Source organism: Pagrus pagrus, assembly GCF_965226575.1.
Source record: "Pagrus pagrus genome assembly, chromosome: 4".
In the NCBI taxonomy this organism is placed as follows: domain Eukaryota; kingdom Metazoa; phylum Chordata; class Actinopteri; order Spariformes; family Sparidae; genus Pagrus; species Pagrus pagrus.
Window position 1 is genome coordinate 34,522,073 of NC_140188.1, and position 24,796 is coordinate 34,546,868.

The 24,796-nt window shown below is 38.5% G+C and overlaps 1 protein-coding gene across 1 annotated transcript; it reads right to left on the reverse strand.

The window, feature by feature from the left end:
- Positions 1-2,490: 2,490 nt before the first annotated feature.
- kcnj13 (potassium inwardly rectifying channel subfamily J member 13) lies at positions 2,491-22,799 on the reverse strand. Its single transcript, XM_084350625.1, has 3 exons — positions 22,623-22,799; positions 11,742-12,305; positions 2,491-7,887 (listed from the first exon to the last, which is right to left on the reverse strand). Exons 2-3 carry the CDS (start codon positions 12,256-12,258, stop codon positions 7,313-7,315), a joined length of 1,092 nt encoding a protein of 363 aa, XP_084206751.1. The 5' UTR covers positions 12,259-12,305; positions 22,623-22,799; the 3' UTR covers positions 2,491-7,312.
- Positions 22,800-24,796: the final 1,997 nt, after the last annotated feature.

Consider the following 24,796-nt stretch of genomic DNA (forward strand, 5'->3'; position numbering starts at 1 on the left):
AAACTTACAAAGAAGGAGAGAGTAAAATTCAATGACCATATTAATAATCATCAGTAAATTACCTGAGGTTTGCTAGTAAAAGAAACTTATATCCACAAGTAAAGTTTACTTGATGAGCGCCCTTGTAGAATTTACTTACAATTTCTAAGTGCAAAAACTTTCCTAGGTTTTCCCAAGTAAATAACACTCCACATTTTTTTCAGTGTAATAGACCATGTCTGTTGTGTCAAAAAGTAGACATAGAGTGTCAACATGTGATACTTTCCTTGCCCTTACTTTGGTAATTCCAGTATAGATGTTCAAGTCTCAGTTTCATCACAGAAAACTGAGATCGGAGAACAGATCAGGGGTGAGCCCCCACATGCAGGTCTGTCCAGTCACATGTAGACATGAGATTAGAGTGGTTAAATCGATGTGACTTATTTTGGCTCATTAGGAGACAATGCTGTGATGTTTCATAAAATGCCTAATTGCATTAAGTACAGGTGTGGTCAAGGCCATTTGTGTTTGAAACATCTCAGTGAATTTCACACAAAAGGAAACTGGTTTGCCTTTATTCCCTGAGCATAGTTTAGTCTCTTCTTTTCTGTAGCATAGCAAGAAATACTGAGGTGTGAGTGTGCAGGAACCAAAGCAAAAAATGATATGTAGATAAGCCCTAACAATTTTTTTCACGCTTTATTTTAAGATCTCATCAAGGCATTATTTAGAGTATTTGCCTACTGTCAGTTTTATAGATCACATTGATTGTAGGGTACTGGTTTTGTTTTTGCTTGGCAAAATGTGATAGTTTCAAGAAATAAAGTTGGGGAGGCAAGATGCAACTTCTATTTCTTCATTCAATGCTGCAATAAATTCCCTAGTAACATTAAAGGACAAATGTTGCAGCAATGTCAAAGTGAGTGAGTTGTGGTGTCTGCAATGGTTTTACTCATTTGCACGTTTATCTATTGCTGATATATCTGTAACCGTTACAGTGGCATCATGTCCAGGGTCTGTGGTGGAGAGCCTGAAAGTCTTCTCTAATGATTTTTCTCAGAAAATTCACTCAAGTGGGAGTAAAAGTATGCTGCACTAAAACTACTCCAAAAAGTATAATTTAATCAAAAAAGTTACTCAAGTGCATGTGATGGAGTAAATGTAACTTGTTATACTCACCTCTGATAGTAACTGTAATAATATGATAGCAAATCCTGTTAGAAATGCATTATATTATACTGTTACTGCTGAAAGTAATATATCACTGTACCCCCCAACACTGGAAGGGACCCACCGTCATGGCCTTGAAAACCCAGGTTTCCTCGCTAACCCCAAATCTTGCTTTGTAGTACTAATGTTAAATGTAAGGAATGACTATTATCTATTAAAATTGACAAGGCTTGATCAGAAGTTGCTATATTTATTATTCTTTAGACAACTATTTACAGAACAGCCTCAGATTTAAGCTTCAGATAAATGTTTTTGACAAGAGTAGAACCACTATTTACAGAAAAGTTTGTATAAACTTGAATGTATAAACTTTAGGCTTTATCATGAGTACAGATACTGACACATTTTACTTGGATGGTACTTAAAAAAAAATATTTATATTTGTGACCCACACTGAATGTGTTCACATTTGTTTTAAATTGTATTTTATTTGTAATATAATTCTGTTTCAGAGCAGTATTAACAGTACTTGTGCACTAGATAATCTCATGCTGTGGCACAAATGGGCCAATAGGTGGCACTAGTAGAATGTTGACTGGCCGGGAAGCGTCTCTTTTTCTGGGGAGCGGAAGCTCCTCCTCATTCATACGAGAGCTGCCATGGTGAAAGCAACTTCTGCTCTTCGTTTCTTCTGTTATACAGGTTGGTCCAATGTTAAACAAATCATAACAAACAACAAACATTCTTATTAATATGATGAACATGATCAGAATATGGTAAAATAAGGGTCGTAGCCTTAGCGTGTGTAGAGTGTGGAAACAGTTTCAGTTTTGTTTACATCATTGCTAGCAACAGTAGGCTAATGGCTGCTGCGCAAGTGTTGTAAATAATGTGAAATGACAGAGTAATGTCAGTAATAGGGGTAAAGGATTCATATTCCTTGTTAAACATGGTTTAATGTTGTGAACTATATGTGCCTTTGAAACACTCTTATGAAATATTTTGACTATTTGTAATGATTAAGAGGGAGATAAAGGTAATGTGTTTATTTTGCCAGGTGCTTGCTCAGCTCTTATTTGATTATGACCCTGTATTTTTTATTTTTTTGTATGTTTGATTTTTGTTGATTGTGTCTGCTAAAATGAACGGCACTGACACATGTTGACATGATTGCAGTCAAAGCACATATGTGTGGTACAGTCTTACACCAGCAGCAAGGAGAACACATCCTTCATGCAGCATAGTATCTTGGTACCATGGTAACTCTAAAAGAGTTCATGGAGTCCACAAGCAGAATAAAATAATGATTCTGTCAATTCAGCTTGTTTAGAAAATATTTATTTCATGTAATGTACACTGTACAAAGGCACTAAAACATGTGAGATGCATTGAGATCTCATCCTTCACAATCACATTTTGTAGAACATTTCCTTTTGATGTCTGAAGTTGCAACATGATTTTTTTTTAAAACTATGGAGATAACACAGTGATGCTCTTCATGTCATCAGCCTTTAAAGGGAAAATACTCCAAATACAAATTAATGTATTTCTACAAAATTTAGACTGCTTCCTAATCTCCTAACTTTGTTTGCACATTGACATTTATTATCATACAAATTGAACATATTACATCAATTTCTGCTTTGCATAATGATTCAGGCAATGATTTTTTCAATATAAATGCATTAATCTACAAATCAGTTAGCAGTCAATATCATTCTATCAGTCACTAAGCCATATGTCATTTTATGCAGGTCTGTCTAATGTTAGATAGCTAACTCTAAAACATGGATGTCTTCGTTCCAAAAGGCTTCCAATGATTTACCTTAGCAGCTTAACATTGACAGTAGAATTACTATGAGGAGTGGAAGTAACAAAAATGTAATGATAAAAATGAAGGTGATAAGAATGCATGTGAATTGAAAAATTGAGGGGTAAAAATACAAGGTTACAAGGTAGATTTATTAAAATTTTTTACAACACAAGGGTAACTTGTAATGAAAGGTGCATGTGAAATAAGAAATGGATTGGTAAAGTATCTAGTGATTTGTTTAATTTCAAGCTGATTTGATTAAAAAAAAGTTGTGATATGATGAAATCGAAATGCTTACGAATTAATAATGAAAGTGATAAAATGTATGTAAATTGAAAAATAGACCGATAAACTATCAGTTTATTTGAAAAAACAATTGACATTACTTCAAACAGGATTTCTCTGATAATCAACTGGGCTACCATTAATCATTCACAGCACCCAAATGACATTTATCATTTATGGGTAAAACATTTTTGTTACTTCAGCCCTAAAAACCGCCCAAAAAGATCACACCCACTCAGCAAACTGCTCGACACTCGTTAAGGATCCCACTGCTTTTCTTGCCATACTCTGCCTATGATATGTTGCCTTAATTGGTTAAGTTTAAGGAGCAATATGCCGATTTAACAGGTAGCTTATGTGCAACTCTGTTTGTAAAAAAACAGCTGATACAAAGGCTTATAATGTGTAGTTTCCCTGATAAATATCCTGCTGGGCCTGGTGCTGCTCCACTCTGGGTTATTCCTCCTCTGGAGATGCTTCATAGCTATAGTGTTTCTCGGTTAGGCAGAGTATGTCAGCAGTGCAAGCTGCTGCCGAGCTGCCCCTCTGCAAGAATTTTTTTGCCACCCAGTTATGTCTATTATTTATCCAAGCTTGGTGTTTTTTCGAGCACAGACACACAGCTGCGACAGTCAAAGAAGTTGACGTGGAAACTTACTGGGGAAACAACGCCCACACCAGACACCCACATACAGTTAAGAAATAGCATGTTAGTTGGTTAATTATTGTCTCATCTGTCTGATTAACTAGTGAATTCATTGTGGCCTACTGACCAAGGGCTCCCTCTCTCTGGTTGTCCAGCAGACTAAGACTAGACTTAGTGTGTGAACGTGGGAGGACAGCCGAGAACATCTCTATGGCCATGGGCATGGGCCCCGTCATCTCCCTCTCTTCCTCCAGTCTAGCAGGTAACCATGGCCACGGAAATCGGATGTTTTTTTTTTGACAGAATCAACCGCTTATTCCACTTTTTCTTGCCCTTTCCTGTCGAATAATGTGCTGGATGTATTATGAGATATGGGTCTAACAAGAAAAGCAGTGGGATCCATAATGGGTGTCAAGTTGTTCACTGAATGGGCGTTTGCTGTAAACGATATATGTGTTGTGAATGATGAATGGTAGCCCAGTTGATTATCAGAGAAATACTGTAAAATGTCAATCGGGTTTATTAAATCAAGTGACAATTTATCAATATTTTTCAATTCACATACATTGTATCACTTCATTATTGATATAAGCATTGTAATCACTATCATTGTTGTCAGACTTTTTTAATCAAATCGCCTTTAAAGTATTCAAATCCCTTGATAATTTGTCAATCCATGTTTCATTTTCTTGCATTTTTATCACCTCAATTTTTATCATTTAATTTTTGTTACTTCCAACCCTCATAAATTACAATCATCTGATAGGTTGTTGTGATTATCAGCTCCCATTGATACAGTGTAATCTTCAGTTCGGTTGCTAGTCCACAAACATCAGAAGAGAAAATCACCCTTAGTAGAGATGACAGAAGAGTCATTCCATTCCGCTTCTTCCTCACTGGTACTTTCTGCTCTTTCAACACTTTCAATATACCTGCCATTCCTACTAAATCCATATTCATTTTTACAGGGCTGGCTCTGAGGCATGTCAACTTAAAATTACCTTCTGTGCCAAAAATTAAGTGGAAAATATTCACTTCTGTTTCATAGAAACATTACAATCAACTGGTGTACTGCCTTGTTGAACTACATTAATTTAATAATCAAATGCCATCAAATCCACAACAGGTTTAGAGCTATAACATTTATTTTACCAGCAGCTCCTCATCAGAAAAATGACCATATAGGTCTACTCTGAAAGCAGCTTATTGCAATCCATATGTACGTTTCCACACAGCATCATAACTTTGACTACAATGAAAGCAGACATAATGTTACTGTTTCAAGTGTCTATAAGATGATTTTCACAATGAAGTATAATTAACTGAAAGCAGTGACTGCCTGGAATGTAGAAAAAACATTTAACAATGTAAAATACTATGGTATTGTGCATGGTGTTATGGTGTGTTATATATGACTGTTATGGGAGTGGTCAGCAGTGAAGTAATTGTGCATTCACCCATCCATTAACTATATCTGTTATCCTTAAAAAGGTGGGGGTCATTGGGACTGGACCTAGCTGACACTGGGTGAGAGGGGCAGGATACACCCTGGACAGGTCACCAGTCAATCACAGGGCTGACACAAGAAGACAGACAACCATTTGGTTCACATTCACCATCAAGCAATTTAGTTGCCAGTTACCTAACCTGTTAGTCTTTGGACTGTGGGATAAAAACAGAGAACCCAGAGGAGATCCATGCAGGCACAGGGAGAACAGGTAAACCTTTTTGCACCACTTCACTGCCATGTAAAGCATTCCAGTGTGACATACTATGCTGCTTATGGGAGTAAGAAAATGGAAAAGTTTGTTGCTACCCCCATCTCAATTTGCCTGGTACCAACCCTGTACTTTCCATTCATCACTAATCCTATCATAACTGGCCCTTCCCTTTTTTAGTCTTTGGCACTAGTTGTTAACCTATGGGCAGATATGTACTAGATTTGGAGTTGGTACATCTGAATTTGTAGTTCAAATTTGAAATTGTATACAGTACATGGTTTATTTAAGAATTTAATTAATGTATGTGAAGTCTGGAAAATTAACTGTTTGTAAAACTGATTTGATCAAACTAAATTTCAATTTAGGTATACACATTTCATGTTCAAACTGTGTGTTTATTTTCATACAACACTTATGTGAAATTTTTTTGTGTGATCATAACATCTTTCAAATTTCTGTAAAAAAAAGTCAGAAATGGCTTAAGATGAAGTTTTCATTGTCCTGTAAGCTATCTGTTTTATGGCCACTTTTATGGGCATACAACTGTCACATCTTATGTTATCAACAAATCCAAGTAACATTATCATTCATCTGGAGTTTTGTTGTCCCCCTGATTAAAATGAGTGCTATATTCACTTTCTTTATTTTCTGTTTGTGGTCTGAACCAGCTCCTGAGGGCAAAATCTGGCTCTTCAGTTGTTAAATGATGCCGATTCAAACCATGCCTCACTTTTGTAGTTTCTAATCTCTGTGGTTTGTGTTGTTCATCTGTTTCATCATATTCAGTTGTTGTTGTTTCGGTTGTTTTAGGAGTCGTGCTACATTTCTGTGGGTGAAAACCCAAAGTATCCTGGTTTTGCTGCTTCTAAATAAAAGCTTTTAATTAACGAAATAACGGGGAATTAGCAAAGCTAGCTTTGTTAGTGGCCATTCTTCGATAGTATAGTGTGGAGGAAGAGAATTTATAGTCGCCTTTGACCATTAAGGGAGACACGGCAATACTAAAAGATAAAAATTCCAGCATTCCAGCCCTCTTGTCATGGAAATGCAAAACCCTGCCATGCTGGACTGACGTGCCGAGCCAAACCGAGTCAAACCGGCACATGTGTATTGAAAAGCCCTATATGTTGATTGTCTCTATGTTTTTAGTGCCATTTTGCAGATAACATTTGCCTGCCTACTGAAGGTGTTGTGAAGCCAAAAAAATGAGCTGAAAGATGCTTAAAAAGCTCTTCAGAGTGGGTGACTATTCACTGTGGGTCCATCACTATGAATTCCCACTTTCATATTATATTGTACATAGTCATTTGATAAGGTGTTAATAACAAAACAATGATTACTGGATATGAATTGAATATGAATTAAAATTGATTGCACCAACAACAATGTACTAAATATTTTCAAATATAGCTTGATCATGCTCATCATACCAACACACCTGGACATATAAATGGGTGGGAACCCATTGGGCTAGTATACCGCGGTTGCTGCCCTAGTGACTCCAAGTAATCAGAGGGAAGAGCTGAGGGAATCTGCATCAGCACCGATGTTTGATATACATTTTAATTTAAATTGATTTAATTTGGTAAATCTGAATTTATGTTTAAACAAGTACCTCCAGACAAAAATATCTGACCCATTGTTACCCTCCCCAGTAATCCCTCAGAAACTCCCTATGAGATCTCCCCTTCAGCATCCTTACTCCATCCTGTCACTGCCATCACCATTGATCTGCACCACACAGTCCTTGTTCAAAGGCTCCTTTGAGTGAGCAGTATCAAAATGCTGGGTGCTCACCATGTATCTCCCACGAGCATCCAGCCCTAAGGCGGGGACAAAGCGACGGTCAAACTGGATTTCTTGGCGCAGGTACGAGGTCTTCTTCTGGCAGGAATCACCAGTTCCCTCCTGCAAAGCAGACAGGAAGACCACCAACTCAAAGTGGTTGGACATGCCCTCACACAGGGCAGGATAGAGGGGGCTCCGGCGGTCCAGGGGGTGGTAAAAGGTGAGTGGGAAGATGAAAAAAGGACAGGGCTGCTGGCCCAGATGATCTAGGTGGAAGTCCAGAGAGGTCTGGTACAGGGCCTGACCGTCATGCTCCTCGTAGAGCACAGCACTCACCTTTACGTCTACCAGAGGTCGTTGCAGCAGGTTGGTGGCTCGTAACATGAGGCACGTCTGGCCCTGATGTTGGCCCACAACTGCCTGGGGGCTGAATTGGATGGCTCCTGCCCGCTTCTGGGGGCGTGCAATCTTGGCTACAAATGCACCTGAAGGTTAAGACAATGAGACTTCAATGTGGTATGATGAGGAGATGCTTGGCCTTTACAATAAAATGTTTCAGGCTGTATAGCACCACATTATGTAATAACGCCCCATTATGTAATAATGTAAAAAATGTTCACTTCATTATGTAATAATGCCACATTTTGTATTAATCTGCCACATTTTGTAATAAAATTCTTGAACGCAATATGCAATAAACTTTGCTGCATTATGTAATTAGTTCTTACATATTGCATCAGTAATTACAAAATGCAGGTGTTGCACTTTTTTATCAAGAAAATGTAATAATTTGGTGCATTATGTAATAAACCACCAAAATTGATGTCTTAATTAGAAAAAAAACATTATACCATCAGAACGACATTGACTTTAAGCATACCAGCATGAATCGTTAATATGAATTAATTTTAAAAACTAGTAGGATGTTTCATTGGTCAAATCTAAATCAAATATAACTGAATTCATAGAGTGTTACTGGCACGAACATTATCGGTGCACTGAAATGTTGGAAGACATACACACATGCAATCTGGATTATGTTATGCAAATATTATACGTGATAGAAAGCAGACAAAACACAAAACAAATATGGAACAGAAAATGTAACAAATGTTGCCCTTTATCTGTAGTTATAGGATATGTAAAACAAACCCTCACAATATATATGAGTGAAAAGTAGTCTACAGACAAGAGCTGACAACTTTTTCTCAAAATTCTAGCAAAGAAAAAAGTAACTTGCTCAATACATTTGAAATTGTTTACTGTAGTAGACTTATATACGGAAGTACCAAAGGGTATTGCTGCCATACCAGAAAAAAAAAAAAAATCATATAACGTTATAATCGTTATAATGTGATCAGCTGGAGGGACACCTAGGGCTCCACGGGCCCGATGTCACGCTGCGGCCTCCAATCAGACGCTCGGATCGAACAAACCTCCACAGTCAGCATGAAATGTCAATGACAGTATAAATATGTCAATGAAACTGAGACTATCCAGGTGGATTCATGGATTCACTTCCGCCCCCTCCACCCGAGACCAACTTATCACGTTATAACGTGAATCTGATATATATATATATATATTTTTTTTATTTTATTTTTTTTTTCTGGTATGGTAGCAATACGCTTCCGTAAATGTGTATCTATGTACCGTAAAGATTCATAATGCCACACATTCGGCGGGTGTTAGCCTACTGTAATTTAGAGCACTGGTAGAATGTATGCATGTGCTACTGCCAGCCACAAGGGGGAGATACAAACATTTTGGCTTCAGTTTAGGGGAGCAATTTCGTCCTCTATAGCTTACACTTCAGCTGGAAAATAAACAAAAGGCAACATGATGAAAGGTATTAGAGCCCGACCGATATATCGGCTGGCCGATATTAGGCATTTTCCAAACTATCGGTATCGGCATTTATAATGGTCGATAAATGAATATTTAAAAAATAAAATAAAACGAAATACCCTTCAACCATGTAATGAGTGTTGGCGTTGCATAGTTTGTCAACCAAAGGACACTCTACAACGTCCCTGTTGGCAACACTCGTGTTTAGAACGCCACAAACCGTACAACCAGCTGATCCAGCCAAAGTCGGGCAGAGTGAACCAGTTATCCATGACTTAGATCATCGGTGGTGTGCTAATGGTAAGTTGGCAACTGTCACGAGAAATACATTGCTTGAATAACAATTAAAAGAACATCCTCATCAGTTCTCTTAACTCAAATAAGCATGACAAAATTTGTGACTACCATGCCCAGTTTTGCTGCTGTTACATGTAAGCCGAGAGTGAAATTGAATTAGCTAGTAATTTCGATGTTCCTCTGTTCTGTTGTGACAATAAAACAAACAAGTTTATTTTTAAACTGCATTATCATATTATTTCAGTGAGGACTCATAAATAACTACAAATAACTAATGTTACGGAAATCTGTTGTATGTTTTGTTATGCGTTTACGGATTTTTTTTAAATATATATATATATATATATCGGCCGATATATCGGAATATCGTATTTTTAAATCACCAAATATTTGTATCGGTATCGGCCTTAAAAATCCTTTATTGGTCGGGCTCTAAAAGGTGTGAACAAAGAACAGATTTCAGACTCAGGGAGAGAGATTGTCTTTTAGAATTTTGTGTTGATTGATTTGCAACTGATATGAAATGCTAACAGATAAAAGAACAAACTTTTAAGCTAACGATCTGATTAACAATGATAAGTTAAACTAGCAGATGCATGACAATTCATGCTGGTATGCTTAAAGTCAATGTCGTTCTGATGGTATAATGTTTTTTTCTAATTAAGACATCCATTTTGGTGGTTTATTACATAATGCACCAAATTATTACATTTTCTTGATAAAAAAAAAGTGCAACACCTGCATTTTGTAATTACTGATGCAATATGTAAGAACTTATTACATAATGCAGCAAAGTTTATTACATATTGCGTTCAAGAATTTTATTGCAAAATGTGGCAGATTATTACAAAATGCGGTGTTATTACATAATGAAGTGAAAATGTATTACATTATTACATAATGGGGCGTTATTACATAATGTGGTGCTACAGGCTGCTTTGCAATCAAAACTGCAGCAAAGGCAATCCGGTTCAGAGAATAACAGCAGATGCAAAACCACTAAATGTTCTAGACGCACTAGATGATTAGGTATCAAATTCAGTAGAATAATGTTAAAAAGTGATGGGTTAGAACAGTCCAATTGAAAATCTTTTCTGGTTGTCTACTTCATGCCTCCACCCAGCATCTTCATGCAGGTCTTAATGGTTTAGTGTTGGGCCAGAGTCTGGATTCAATTGGGTTAAAAATTGGATTCTCTAATGGGTCCAAGGTGGGATTCAAGTGGACTCCTTGGGTAAGCTGTAGCCTAAAGGGCCAGTATGTGCAGCCCCCACCACCAGCACCATCAGTCCAGTATAGAGGTATTCCTGGTTTCTGTCATTTATTATGTTATTAAATATGCTCATGAGTTATTGTTATTAATTTTTTTTTAATGAAACAGTTAATTACATAATCTCAGCGAGAGGTTTCATAATGTTTTGGAATAAGGGATGCTCTGCCACAAAAAAAGCACAGCTGTCAACTGTTTAAAAAGTTAAAAGTTTTTATAGAACATTCTTAACTGAATAAAAACAAAAAAATGACATCTTGTAAATGCAATACCAAAGGTTGCCCAGCAGATGTCACATTCTGTCTGCATCAAAATCTTTGAAACAATGCGCTTCTGTATTTTCAGCACAATTGCCTCATAGATGTTCAGATCCCCATAAACTTCTTTCTCCCTAACCAATCAAATACTTTTAGGGATAGACATTAAGGCTGCAACCCATGATGCAACGCTCTTTTAGTGTGATTGACTCAACACGAGGACAGGTTTTAAATGATTATTATCCAATCTTCAAATAGTGTATCCCCACGTGCTTCATGAAGATCTGCCCTCTGAGGTTGGGATTAGGTCTTAGACCATGATATGGTTAGGTGTCGAACTGTTACTCTTTCTATATTCAAGTTAGGGGAAGTTTATGCATCATAAGGATGGGCCTAAGATCTGTCGATGGGGGAAACACAAAATTGATGGAGAGACAGACTTTGACACTCAAATGCCTGTTGTGAATTAATAGAAAGTCCTTGAATGTAAAACAACCCTCACTTTTTCAATGTAATATCCAGAAAAAATAGCTTCTTCTATTTAGCCAACACGGTAATTAGCTTCAATTTTGGCTCCCAGCGTGTCCATCAAACTCTCAGCTGAGACTATAATCTCAGACTTAACAATGTATGGGGAGAGAATGCTATATGAATTACGTAGTTGTACCTGTGATGAATGCTTCCAGCATGAGCCCCAACAGCATCTGCACAGCCAACAGTGCTATAGCACTTGGACAGTCCCCACTGGGGAACATAGTGCCATAGCCAATTGTCAACTGTGTCTCCAGGGAGAAGGAAAAGGCAGCTGTGAAGCTGGTTATGTGCTTCACACAAACCACATGCCCCTGTGGGGGGGCATCGTGATCCTGCACAGCCAGGTCTCCATTGAGGTGGGCTAGCAAGTACCAAAGGCAGGCAAACAGCAGCCAGTGGGCCAGGAAGGAAGCACAGAAGGCCAATAGCACCCATCTCCAGCGCAGACCAACCAACAGTCCCCAAAGATCCTGCAAAGCCAGCAGCCAGGCTCTGCCCGAGGCCCCAGGCCATGAGCTTGAAGGGCACAGAGGTGGACGAAGGGCACAGTGTCCGTCTTTGGTGACCAGGCGCTGGCGGGGTGGGGAGGACAAGAGAGGGGAGGAGGAAGCCTTGCCTCCTAGAACACTGCTGTTGGATTTTGTCGTCATGGTTGCAGATGGATCTCAGGCAGGGTAAGTTGAATTTGAGGATGATCCTGAAACATATAATAAAATACCCCCATATTTCACAAGTTTGTGGGAATGTTTAAGGCAGAAATAATCAATTTCATGTGTGTCCAGTATAGAGGTATGTACATCTGAGATGTTCCTCTCTAGCCTAGCACAGGACTGAAAGGGAAGAAATGGCTTGACTAGCAATGTCAAAAGTGAAACTCCAAGAAACTCCAAAGCTGTCTAATTAACATGTTATGCTGTATCTATTACGCAATATGATTTGAGTATTAGCTGTAGTCAACTGCTGTTGGTCAGCAATTAGCTCAAATGTTACCTGCTAAAATCAGATTGACTTTGTACACATTTTACATTTACCCCCATAAATAAACAGGGTGAAAATCAGTCTCCCTTATCTAACTTTGGTCCAGACGGAAATATCTGAATGGATTGCCATGCTTTTTGTACAAACACTCATTGTCCATAAAGAATAACTTTGGTGATCTTAATCATCGTCATGACAAAATTTAAATTGGTCCAATACTTCTACCCAAATACCTGCAAAACTTATGACAGCCCGAGCTGTACTTTGACTTTAATGCTAATGAGCATATGTCAGCATGCTAATATGCTTAAGGTAGTGAACTTGGTAAACACTGGCTGCTAAACACCAGCATGATAGCATCATCACTGGAAGCATCTTAGGCTGTTGACATCAGCATTTCGCTTATAAAAAACTGTTGTACTTGAGCCTTGCAGAGCTACTAATGTGGCTGATTGCTTTAATGCACATGCTACCCAAAGGAAGAACCGTTCGAAGAAGTGCTAAGCACATTCTTGCAGAGGTGGGAAGAGTTTTAGTGTCAAGTCTTGGCTTTTAGCCTCATTCAAGATATTTCATCTTATTTCTGTTTTGGTGGATCTTGGTTAGAGGTTTCTTTGAGCTAAGTTATGCTAAAAACGAGGTGAGATTGACATCTATGTTTACTGTACATTTGAGTCTGGGTAAAACAATAAAAACTCATATTTAACTAAATGTGTAAGTGTTCCTTTAAATGTCAAGATTAAGTTGTATCTACAGGATCACCATGTATCACAATGTAAACATATGTCCTATATGTGTATAGAAGAACTCTAAACACCAGATTTATATGAATGTAGTCCTGACTGGCAGACAGCTAGAGTCCTGTCCCTGTCAGAGTTTCTATTTCTATGTCAATATTGTTGCCAGGAGATTAGAGCAGGTCCCAGCTGGGAATCTGTCTGAGGAACACAGCAACATGCAGAGTAGGAATGCGTCTTTCATCGGCAGGGAGCTTTAAACTTATTGCACTGCATGGCTCTCCACTCATCTTATTCACCAATTACAATATAGATTTACCGTATTGTTACACATGCATTTGTTATGCTCCTCCAACTTTTTTTGATGCATTTTCTGTGAACTTTGCATAGCTTTCAGATACAAAAAGTAGGGACAGTAAGGAATTCAAAGTTTGAACAGAACTATGAAACCAGTGTTAGGGTATGAGGAGTGAACATTTTTAAATGTAGTTTGATAACATCATACAGTAGCATAGTTTGGAGAGTATACTCACCATTTTTCAAATACCTGTATATCTGGTTAATTGGCTTTAATTACTTAAAAAAAAACAAAAAAAACTTCATAAGTTACTTTAGTATTCCCATTAAATAAGGACAGCATAACCAACACAAGACCACATTCTGTGTTCATCTGTGGAGCTAACATCAACCAACAGAGGACTTATGTGGAAATGTTTGTCTTAATGCTAAGGCTGGAGGAAACAGCAGCCTGATAACAGTCAGCAAGGTTGTCACATGAGAGCCATGTGCTGGGTGATGCTTCATTGTTCTGGATCTTAGCCCGTCAGAGCTGTCAGCAGATCAGTCAGTCCAGTCACCACAACTGGAGCATTAGAGTTGCAGTCAGGACATGATTGGCCAAGCTTAGCATAAAGACTTGAAGCATGAAGAAGAAACAGCTAGCTTGCTTATATATATATATATGTACAGTATATGCAGTGTTGGGGAAGCTACTTTGCAAGTGTAGCTTGTAAAACTACATGTAGTTCAGCCAGGCAGTAGTTTGAACAAACTACATTTCTTCACATGGAGAAATGTAGTTTGTAAAACTACTGCTAAAAAAAGTAGCTTTAGCAACTACTTATACTCAATATACTCATTTAACTCAGCGTTAAATAAATCAACATATGGTGTATATGCGTGCCGAAGCATCCTTGAGCAAGATGCTGAACCCCTAAACTGCTCCTGATGTGCAGTTGGCACCTTGCAAGCTGCAAGCTGCAAGGCAGCCTCTGCCATCAGAGGGCCCTGGATGAACTGGCGTCTCATCCAGTGGTGTACCCTGGCCTTCGCCCGGTGAGAGCTGGATTTGGCCCCAGTAGCCCCGCAACCCCCCGAAAGGGGGGATAAAAGCGGCAACACCCCGCGACCCCAATAGGGAAATAGCGGAAAGAAAATGAGATGAGATGGTGTATATGAAACAAAATATAATAGCCTACAAAAACTTCACATGCCAGCAGAAATATGCCTCTCAACTCAAGTTTTATTTTTTAAAGAACAAAAGCTGACATTTTTGGTCAACATCACAGGAACTTCAGAGGCACTAACACTTAGGCACTAGAACTAGATGCCAGGGCAGAATCGCTTGTTGACACGACACATGAGCAGTCTCTCAAAGTTTTTATCAGACAGCCGGTTCCGTTTGGCACTAAAAACATCTTTAACAACACTAAAAAGCATCTATATCCAACATGTACATGCTCAAATATCGCCATGGTTGGGCTGGCGCGTTTGGGGGCGCTCGGGGGTAGCGGGAGGGGTGTCCATGACGTGCTTGTGCCCTATGAGCACTGCCGTCCTTGGCATAAAGACCCACCCACTCTGTGAAGCATTTGAGTGCTGCCAGGGCAAGCCAATCAGAGGAAGCGTTGGCTTAGCATGTCATGACATGTTTCATGCCTTTTTTCAAAGAAAAATAAAATAAAATTTATATTATATAACTTTTTTTTTATAAAAAAAAATATTTCATGTTATTGGCCAAAATTGTAGTTTGTAAATTGAGTAGTTAAACTACAAAAAATGACCCAAAAAGTAGTTGAAGTACTTGACGCAGCACAAAATATGAATGTAGTTTAACTACCAGCAAGTTACAGCAAATTGTAGTTAAGCTATGTAGTTCAACTACATGTAGTTTAAGTCTCCCCAACACTGAGTATGTGTGTGTGTGTGTGTGTGTGTGTTTTAGTGATTGGTAGAATTCCAGTTTTGTTGGCCCCATCTGGTATATGATTTTAAACCTGTTCAAATGTATGCAACCTGACTGAACTCCTCCCAGGTAGATGTGGAGAGAGCTTGCAGCATGTGGCTAGTTAGCAGAACCCCTGGGATAGCCAATTAGCTCAGCGCAACGGAGTGGTGTCTCCCTATGTTTTTTCTTGTGATGTACTACAATTGAGAGTTGTGCACACAGTGCTACTTTCATCAATAATGAGTTGGTGCAGGTAATGCTGTTTAAAACTACAATACTTTATACGAAGCCTCATTTTGATCCACTCCCATCTGCCCTGTTAAAGTTACCACATTACGCTTCAATACAAACTCAACACATCCACTTTAAAATAAAAAGCTCTCTAGCATTTCCATGAAACTCTGACTAAACACCAAATTGAACCATAGCCAATGAAGACAGAGTCGTAGTAAGGTTGACCGTTTACTGTCACACTTCTTCATTAACATGCTGGTGAAAAGGCATTGCCTCTGTGATGCTTTTGAGTGGATGGAAGCAGGTTACATTCAGAGCATGCACACGTCTGCCTTGCTTTTATGAAAGCCCAGGAAGAAAAACTAAACAGGAAGTGACCATACAGGACATGATGTCGTTGGATGATGCAAATATCAAAATAAAGCATTTTTACAAACAAGTTTAACTTTATGACAGTTATTAGCATATCATTTTGAACAAGAATATGTTACAAAGACATATTTAAAGAAGCAATTCGTAATAATGAGAGAAATGCCTTAAAGGCAACAAACAGGGTCCTTTGTTAATTTTAGTTTGTTCTTTTTCCAACAGAAAATATTTAAATTAGGAGGGCATTCATTGATGTAATTGAGAATTTGCATTATGTAATTATGAGGTTTGCAGGCAGTTTATCAATAGGATGAATTACAGCGGCCATACTATACTCATTTGGTTCATATGTATTTAGGGGTCTGCTAGATTAGGTCTACCTGCTTAATGTTGATAAAACACATACTTTCCATTGCTCCGCTGCCCAATTTACCCTCTGTCTAAAATACTCCATTTCAGTCCAGTCCTACTGAAGGCCCCTCTTCTGCAAAGCCCAGTCTTTGCTGATTGGTCAGCTCAGACAGGTCTAAACTAGCAGCACCTGCTGTTTCTCCAGTCAGCTATGCTGGTGTTTTTAGCTGCAATTCTACCACGAATATCACCACAAGATCCACTTCTAAACCAAAACCAAGGCTAATCTGATCAATATTAGCCTAGGCTTCACTGCCCAGCAGGCCACTAAAGTTACAGCTTTGTAACAACAAACCTAGCGCTAGCTGAGCTAGCTCTGCAGAATGAAGACACGAAAAGTACATGAAAATGGAACACGGCACTGTGGATAATTTGCACCAGATCCACATTTTCACATTGCAGATGGAGATCTATGACAATAACGAATGTATAAACAGAACTTACTGCTAAAGACTGTGCAAGGTAATTCCCTAATGTTCTGCACAAAACCAGGGGTTACATTTTTTTGCAATGCATGGAATGTTGTAGAAATAAACAAAACGTCAAGTTTCACAAACACCTTTTTATTGCAAAACACACCAGGGGAATGGCTGAAATGTGTGGCCAAAAGACAAGACAAATCACCATGCAACCAGATCTATTACAAGTGCTTCAAGAATCAAGGTGAGTTAGAAAAAATGACAGGGGCGTGCTTTCCGTGTGTGTGTGACCAACTGTATGTGTGTGTTCATGGAATCATAGAGGTTTATGTACAGAGAATCAAATGTAACAAGTAATGCAAAAGTGGAAAATGTTTTAGAGCTCCCCCTAATCATCTCAAAGTTGGCTTTCAGGGGAGCTGGCTATTAGCTGACTGACTTTCGACCTCGGGTTGCCAGGAGCAAAATCAGACAAGATAACCACCTTGGTACTGCTTTCTCTATAGTCAAATTGGCAGCTATCCGTCTCAGATACTGCGTAAGGTCCCAATCAGGCCGTGTTTGACAAACCCTCACATCACTTAATGTTGACTGATAGCTTCTGGTCGGCTACTTTGACATGTAGCTGCATGGCAGGGACTGCAACTCAAATTCTGCAGTAACACTGTTACTTGTAATACTGTAATACAAGGGCTGTCAATCGATTCAAATATTTAATCGCGATTAATTGCATGATTGTCCATAGTTAACCCGCGATTATAGGAAATTAATATTTTTTTCATCTGTAATAAATGTACCTTAAAGGGATACGTTTTTAATACTCTTATCAACATGGGAGTGGACAACTATGCTTTATGCTTTATTATTATTGCAACAATCCAAAACAATGACAAATACTGTCCAGAATATTCTCCAGAATATCCTCAAAGTTACTGCATACTCAAAAAATATGCTGAAAGCATAACATGGCAAACTCAAGCCCAACAAGCAACAGATGGGCATATTGACCTGAATGTAATATTCCTTAGTAATACTAACACAATGTAGTGTCCAACTTTACACTTGTAAGGGTTAACTAAACAATGGTAATCGGCCTGCAAGCTGTAGCCGACCATTCAGCTGTCGCTGTAGAGTTGTCCAGACGTCTCCGTTGCAAACTATTCATCATGGTCTGCCTTTGGTGAGGGGGAGGAGGGCTCTCTGCATCAGCTGTGTGCTTGGCCAGCAAGTGGTATTTGAGACTTGATGTATTCCAGTAGTTCACATCGACCGTAAATGCAAATAACTCTGTTCTTGTCGAGAGAACCACCTGACAAGGCTTTGAAGCAGAACTTGCCATTCAAAAGACCCCAGGTTTGTTCCTGCTTGCCATACACATCGTTACTGCTGCATCGCTTCCCGATTTCCCAAACTATGGAGCGGGCTGAGGGTCATAACGTGTGTGTGTTAATCATGCATCAAAAAAATTAACGGCATTAAGATGAATTTACATTAACGTGTTATTATAACCTGCAGCTTTGACAGCCCTAGTAAATACCAATCAATATCATCGATATCCAAGTCATTCCTAACTTGACTGTTTTACAGGACACATGTAAATATGCAGAAGCAAATCACACTCTGCCTTACGTTTCAAAGGGAATTTAAATTTACAAAGTGGAAAAACAAAATAAAAATTACACTATACTGATTGGCTCATTTGCTAACTGTTTTTCAGATTACCATCAAAATCCTGGTGGCCCAAGAACAAACCCAGCGCCAGTAGATCTTGGGACCTGTAACTGAAATGGCTTTCCCATTGTAGTGTTTGTGGCTGAGTCTAGTGCGTGTATCAAACAAGTCCATTAAAATGGGTCCAGAAAAGTCACCAGCTGTTATCAATCAGAATCACTCAGAAGAAGTGAAGAGGACATGCTACATCGAAAATTTGATTCTCACAACTTTCTACATCATCAAAATTGGTCATTCAATTTGTTTTATGTATATTTTTGACCAAGCAGATTTGGTCACTTTTTCAGAAGACCTATAATAAATTCGTTATTGAACCAAACTTCATGAAAGTTTTTTGTGACAAAGTAGTATGTGTTCTACTCATTCTATCACAGAAATATGAGAGTTGTATCATTGGATGTGAAGACTGCCATGATAAACATTTTCTTGTATGTAAAAGTGTATGTTAACTTTGACCACGACTGTATTCCTCCAGCCGCAGGTTAAATTTGGTGTGGCTGTCTCCTGCAAATTTTTTCTGATGATTACTCTCTTGGTGGCTACATCCACGAACAATCACTTACCAACAGAGCATAGATGGCTTTGTCGGTGATGTTATGACAACCATTTAATTTTAAATATAAGAAAAACCAAGAAGCTTATTATTGATTTTAGAAAGAAAAGGGATGTTGATATCCCAGTCTTGATTAAGGATGAGGCCATTGACGTTGTTTCCTCTTATAAGTACATCCCGTGTCCTTGCGGACAGGAAAAAGAACAACAGTGCCGTATTTAAAAATGTCCAGTCCAAGCTATTTTTCCTCAGCAAACTCAGGTCTTATGATGTCAGCAGGTCAATTTTACATGTGTTTTATCAGGGTATTTTAGTTAGTGTCTTGTTTTATGCTGTTGTTTACTGGGGGTGTGGCTTAAGCTTAGAGAGAGGAATAAGATCAATAAACTGATCAAGAAGGCAAGATCCATTATTGGCATGACCCATGACACACTTGATGCGGTTCTGGATCAAAGAATGTGTAGTAAGCTAAATTACGCAAAATGATGATCATCCAGTGTACAGTGTTTTCAGTCAGCTGAAGAGGTCTTTAAGTGACAGGCTTATTATGCTGAGGTGCTCTTCTGAGAGATTCAGGAAGTCTTTTGTACCGGCTTCAGTTATGTTTTTTAATGAACATTGTTGTTGTCTATCACTGCTAATTGATGCGATGATCATATGACGTTGATGCCTTGGGATGTGACCAAACTTAGTACTTTTGGGATTTTGCTAGCCATGTTGAATATGTCATGTTATGTACAGTCAAATTGATGTTTACACTATTCATTATTTATGGTACTATGCTCTCCCCTTATTTTGAACTGTGTGTCATCTTTTATATTTTTTATTTCATTAACTTGTTTGTCCTATATGTTCGGTGACACTCAGTTTCCTCCAAGGTAAATTAATAAAGTATCTCATGTCGTATCTTATCGTATGGTATTGTATCTAATCATATCGTGTTGTCTTGTATCGTGTGAAAAATACTTCCGGTTGAGTGAGGTTATGGCACCAAGAGAGTTTTTTGTAGACGTAGGTGCGATAGATATGTGCAAAGAATGTCCAGCATGTGTGTCATATTAGCCTCAGGAGCTTTTGTAAGAAGTATAGAAAACATTTATTTTCCTGTTGCAATAAAATATTGGCATGTCAATGTCTTCAGGTGTGACTCATCAAACATGTGAAGTTTGTGGCAGATTTGACTATGTACAGTGAAGTTATAGCAATTTCCTGTTTCATTGCACTACATTAGCCTACCCTGTGCTGCCACAGCCATGCCCTTCAACCAAAATGTATAACCTTGATGATGATACAGGATCATCAAGGTCCTAAGCTTTGTCTCATCATGTTTGAGGCAGATCTGTTCATCCAGTGAGGAGGAGTACATCAGTCTTTAAAAAATGTCATTTCCTGCTGCCAGCAGGGGGCGCTATGACTGTAACAGGATATTGGCATGTACATGTGTTCAGGCCAGGACTCCAACCAAACTTACAAAGCTTGGTGCAGATTCAACCATACGGCATGGATTTACAGCAACTTCTTGTTTCTAGGTGAACGATTGATATTCGCCGACCCACCACAGCCAACAGCCGACCCGCCACAGTCAACAAAAACTCAAGCTTTGATAACTTTTAATTGCAGAAGTGTTCGGATTGCCCTGATAACATTTTGAATTGATCTGGTTAAGTACAACATTTTCACATCGACAAAAGCACAAAATTCAAAATGGCTGACATCCTCTTGGGTTTAGATAATGTTACCAAGAGACTGCTTTCTTGGTCTAGAATACTGAATTTCATAAATGCAGGTGAAAGCAGTCTCGGGGCTGCATTTTAGGGGGTGCTAGTGAGCCATTTTGACACACCCATGGCTGAAACCCATAAAATCCCTAATTTTCTACCATGACTGAAATTTGTTCAAAGTTTAATGAGTTTTTGACCCCTCAAAATAGTGATTTTTTGCATAACCAATTAATAACTAAACTAACTAAATAATTCCAGTTGGAAAAAATACCAAATTTGTTTTTCTTTCACTGGCTTCTTAAACAAATGCACATTTTACAAAGTTCAAGATCTTTATGACTGGAGGTGGTGGTATACATACCGCTTTGGCCCACAGAGGCTGCTAGATTGGACAAAAATGAAAGTTCCTTGAAGCAGCTTTAAATATTTTTTTGAAGATGAAGGCCTTGCAAATGTTTGTTTACTCATTCAGTGTTTCGGAGGCCTTATGTTCCCTTCCAACAAATTTGCTTATCCAAATTATCAGTATATGAACTGAATTTCTAAGTGACAGGGTAGTGAAAAGGACACAGATCACTCTGTAGTGTGTGTGCTTGTTATTCAACCTTAACGCTTTAACTTTTAAAAACAGACAATATCACACAATGTTCATACATTCCAGTTGTGGTTAGCCAGTGTTTGTATACGGTTCATATAATGGAAGCGTGTGAATACTACTGCTTAAATAATGTCTGTTTGACCGAGTTTACAACTCATTATGAACTAGGTTTATAAATGACTGTATTCAGAAAAAGTATGTTTTCTCAAGTACTGTGCATAAGTTTAAGTCTTGATCATCGGATCCTTGGGGGGAATGTTCTTTTGCTGTGTCTTTGTTTACTTTCACATATGGACATTGATACTTGACTTTGTGGTACTGTGAAGGTGGACTCACTTTTATTTTAGTAAATGTTTGAATCCATATCTTCTACTAGATGTACTACTCCATAAATGTAATAAACTTGTAAAGACATTTACAGTTTTTTCCACCCTGTAAGTTGTTCAGATGTATGTTAATTTAAATAAACTAAGCTATCAGTGCTAACATAGAAGTTAAGAGCACAAGTTAGTGGAAATGTTTCTTTCTCCCCAACTCGGAGGGGTGCAGAAGAGTTTATGTAACACACTGCAGCTGAAGACTTCTATTCTTCGTTACCGCCACTTTATAACCTAATATAAGTGTCTGAAATAGAGAAACTACTGTTTGATTGTCTAAATCATTAAAGTGGTAAAATGGTCATGTTTTCTTGAATGTCCGATGCCTCTGTGTCCATGCTTGTTATCTACAACCTGGATAACCCACAGTCACTTTAACATGCTTGGTTGTACGAATGGTTTTAGCTGGTAAAAAAAGGAATCACATATGAAACTATTTATTTACTGTATTTATCGTAATTAACAAAGTCTAGCAGTGCAAACAATATATGTCATCCAGCAAATACTGTTTTGTATTATGGACTCTACAAGTTGAATAACAAGATAAGGCTCCTTAAGGGGTCACTAACACTGATCAGATCACAGTTGATCACTCGTACACTGTCGTGGTGTCAGGGCCTTAGCTCTGCCCAGCATCACAAGCTGGAGTTTGTACTCACCTAGAGCTGCAGTTACGACTTAACAAGGGCCCTCTGACCTTTTCACCCGGGCAAAGGGGCCTAGGCAGTTGGAAAGAGTGCCACTAGTTCCTTGAAGGACAGGGTGTAAAATCCCAAAGGTCCCGGGCAAAAACTGTTAGTGTCACCCCAGAAAGGCTTTCTCAGTGTGGGAGCCGGACTGAGCGCAGCGCACTCTGCTCCTCCGATCTGCAGCCTCCAGCTTGGGGCGAGGATGATTCAATTGGTCACATTACTCTGCATGGAGCCTATTAGTGTTCCCGGAAGACAGAAGACAGAGGGGAGGGGGGAAAAGAACAACACCTTGTCACAGTTCATTCAAAGAGCTGCTTGTTGCTGGTTGGTGTCCCGCAGCTGCTGCTGTGAGAAATTGGGTTTGCTGATAAGGTTTGCATCTCTGTGCGTAAAAATGTGAATACATGCATGTATTTGCATGCATCCCAATGTGTTTTCCCCATATTGTATTCTTCTTAATTTATGTCTTTTCTGAATTTATTTGTAATATCAAATAACAACACATCTAAAAAAATTATTGAGAGAAATATAACACTGTGCAGCTTTTTTTCAGACACATTTTCCTGAATTTCAATGTGGCATTTGGTTTCTTTTGGAATCTCCACTGGAATTTTATTTCACATTAAACATCTGTGAGTTTAAACTATGCATGACTGCACAACAAGGTTGAAGATACGCAGTACTGGTTTTAATCTTCACACCAATCTCATTCATAAACAACTGACACATTACTCAATCACTATGCGAATAGTTATATATTAACGAAGGAGTCACAGAGAGCTTATTTACTGGTGACAAAAGAATGGTTACATGACATGACAGGTTAAAAGTCAACACTGTTTTTTTGACCCTCAGCAGCAGGACAGAAACGTTGGTCGGTCTGGCAGTTTGTCCAAAGCAGGATTGACGTCAAATCCATTAGGGTATCGATGGTTCCCAAAGAATGTTTACTTTGAAGATAATTTTGGCTAATTTTTGTAATTTTGGTCATTATACCTATTAGTAGTAATAACACTGGGTTGCAGGGTCACATTTTTCATTCATTATTTTGAATTTATTCAGTTTCTGTACTTCTCTTTTGATTTTTGATGGAGTGCTGCTTGGGTGTAGGAAAAGGTGTCCCTCTGGTGCTCTTCAGTTTAGGGATCCAAGTAGAACTTATGAGGAAAGATCTGAGGCACTCAAAAAGCCTTTATTGGTACATGGCTAATCTAATAAAAAACATGCCAATGCGTTTCAGCCTAAAAGGCCTTCGTCAGGGCAAGGGCAAAGTGTTTGTCAGTCAGCTCTGCTCATTGTTAAATAGGTAATCAGAGACAGCTGCTCAGTATGAGCAGGTAGGCGGTCACATGATCAGCATGACCTGCTAATGACAGAAAAAAAGATCAAGATATGGCAGACTCTGTGCAACCAAAGGGAAATCTGCACCACACAATTTAACATCATTTATTTAACAAATAATCCAAAAAATAAAAAAAAAACCTACATAATATATACATTTATGTAATAAATATTAAGCTTGGTAGAGGACTGAGAAATTACTTATTTCTCTCTCTAAGGACCTGTCTAAGAGACAACAGAACCATCAGTTCTAAAAGAAAACAATTACAGAAAGGGAGAGAGATCCAGTGCGCCATTGTTAACTATGTTTTTGTGTGTCCATGTTCTGTTGTACTGGCTTCATTTGAAAGCTAAGCTTAAGAGAACTTAAAAACCCTCCAGGTTAGACTAATTGGCAAATGACTGTGACTGCTAAAACTCTTACTCAAACTGTTCACTGCAAACATCAATCACAGACTACAAATATCTACACAATGTTGGCTATATTTGAAAATGCTCTTTGAAAATTGTGTGTTTCCACACTGTTCTCAGGTTGTTAATGTTTACAACCTGAAAATTGTTTAAATGACAGGAAAATAGCTAGATCTCCTCCTCTTCTCCTCTCCACACACTTCTGTCTCCTGAATGTCCCTGGCATTAGGGTTTAAAGGACAAACAAGGCCTTGTTACTCAACTTGTTATCCCCTCTATTCACTTGCCTCCATCCAGAAGATCTATTCACTCTGAGGAACATTTTCAACACTGATTGTAATAATAATGTAAGCTAGCTGTGGACAGAGGACCTCACCACGGAGAGAAGA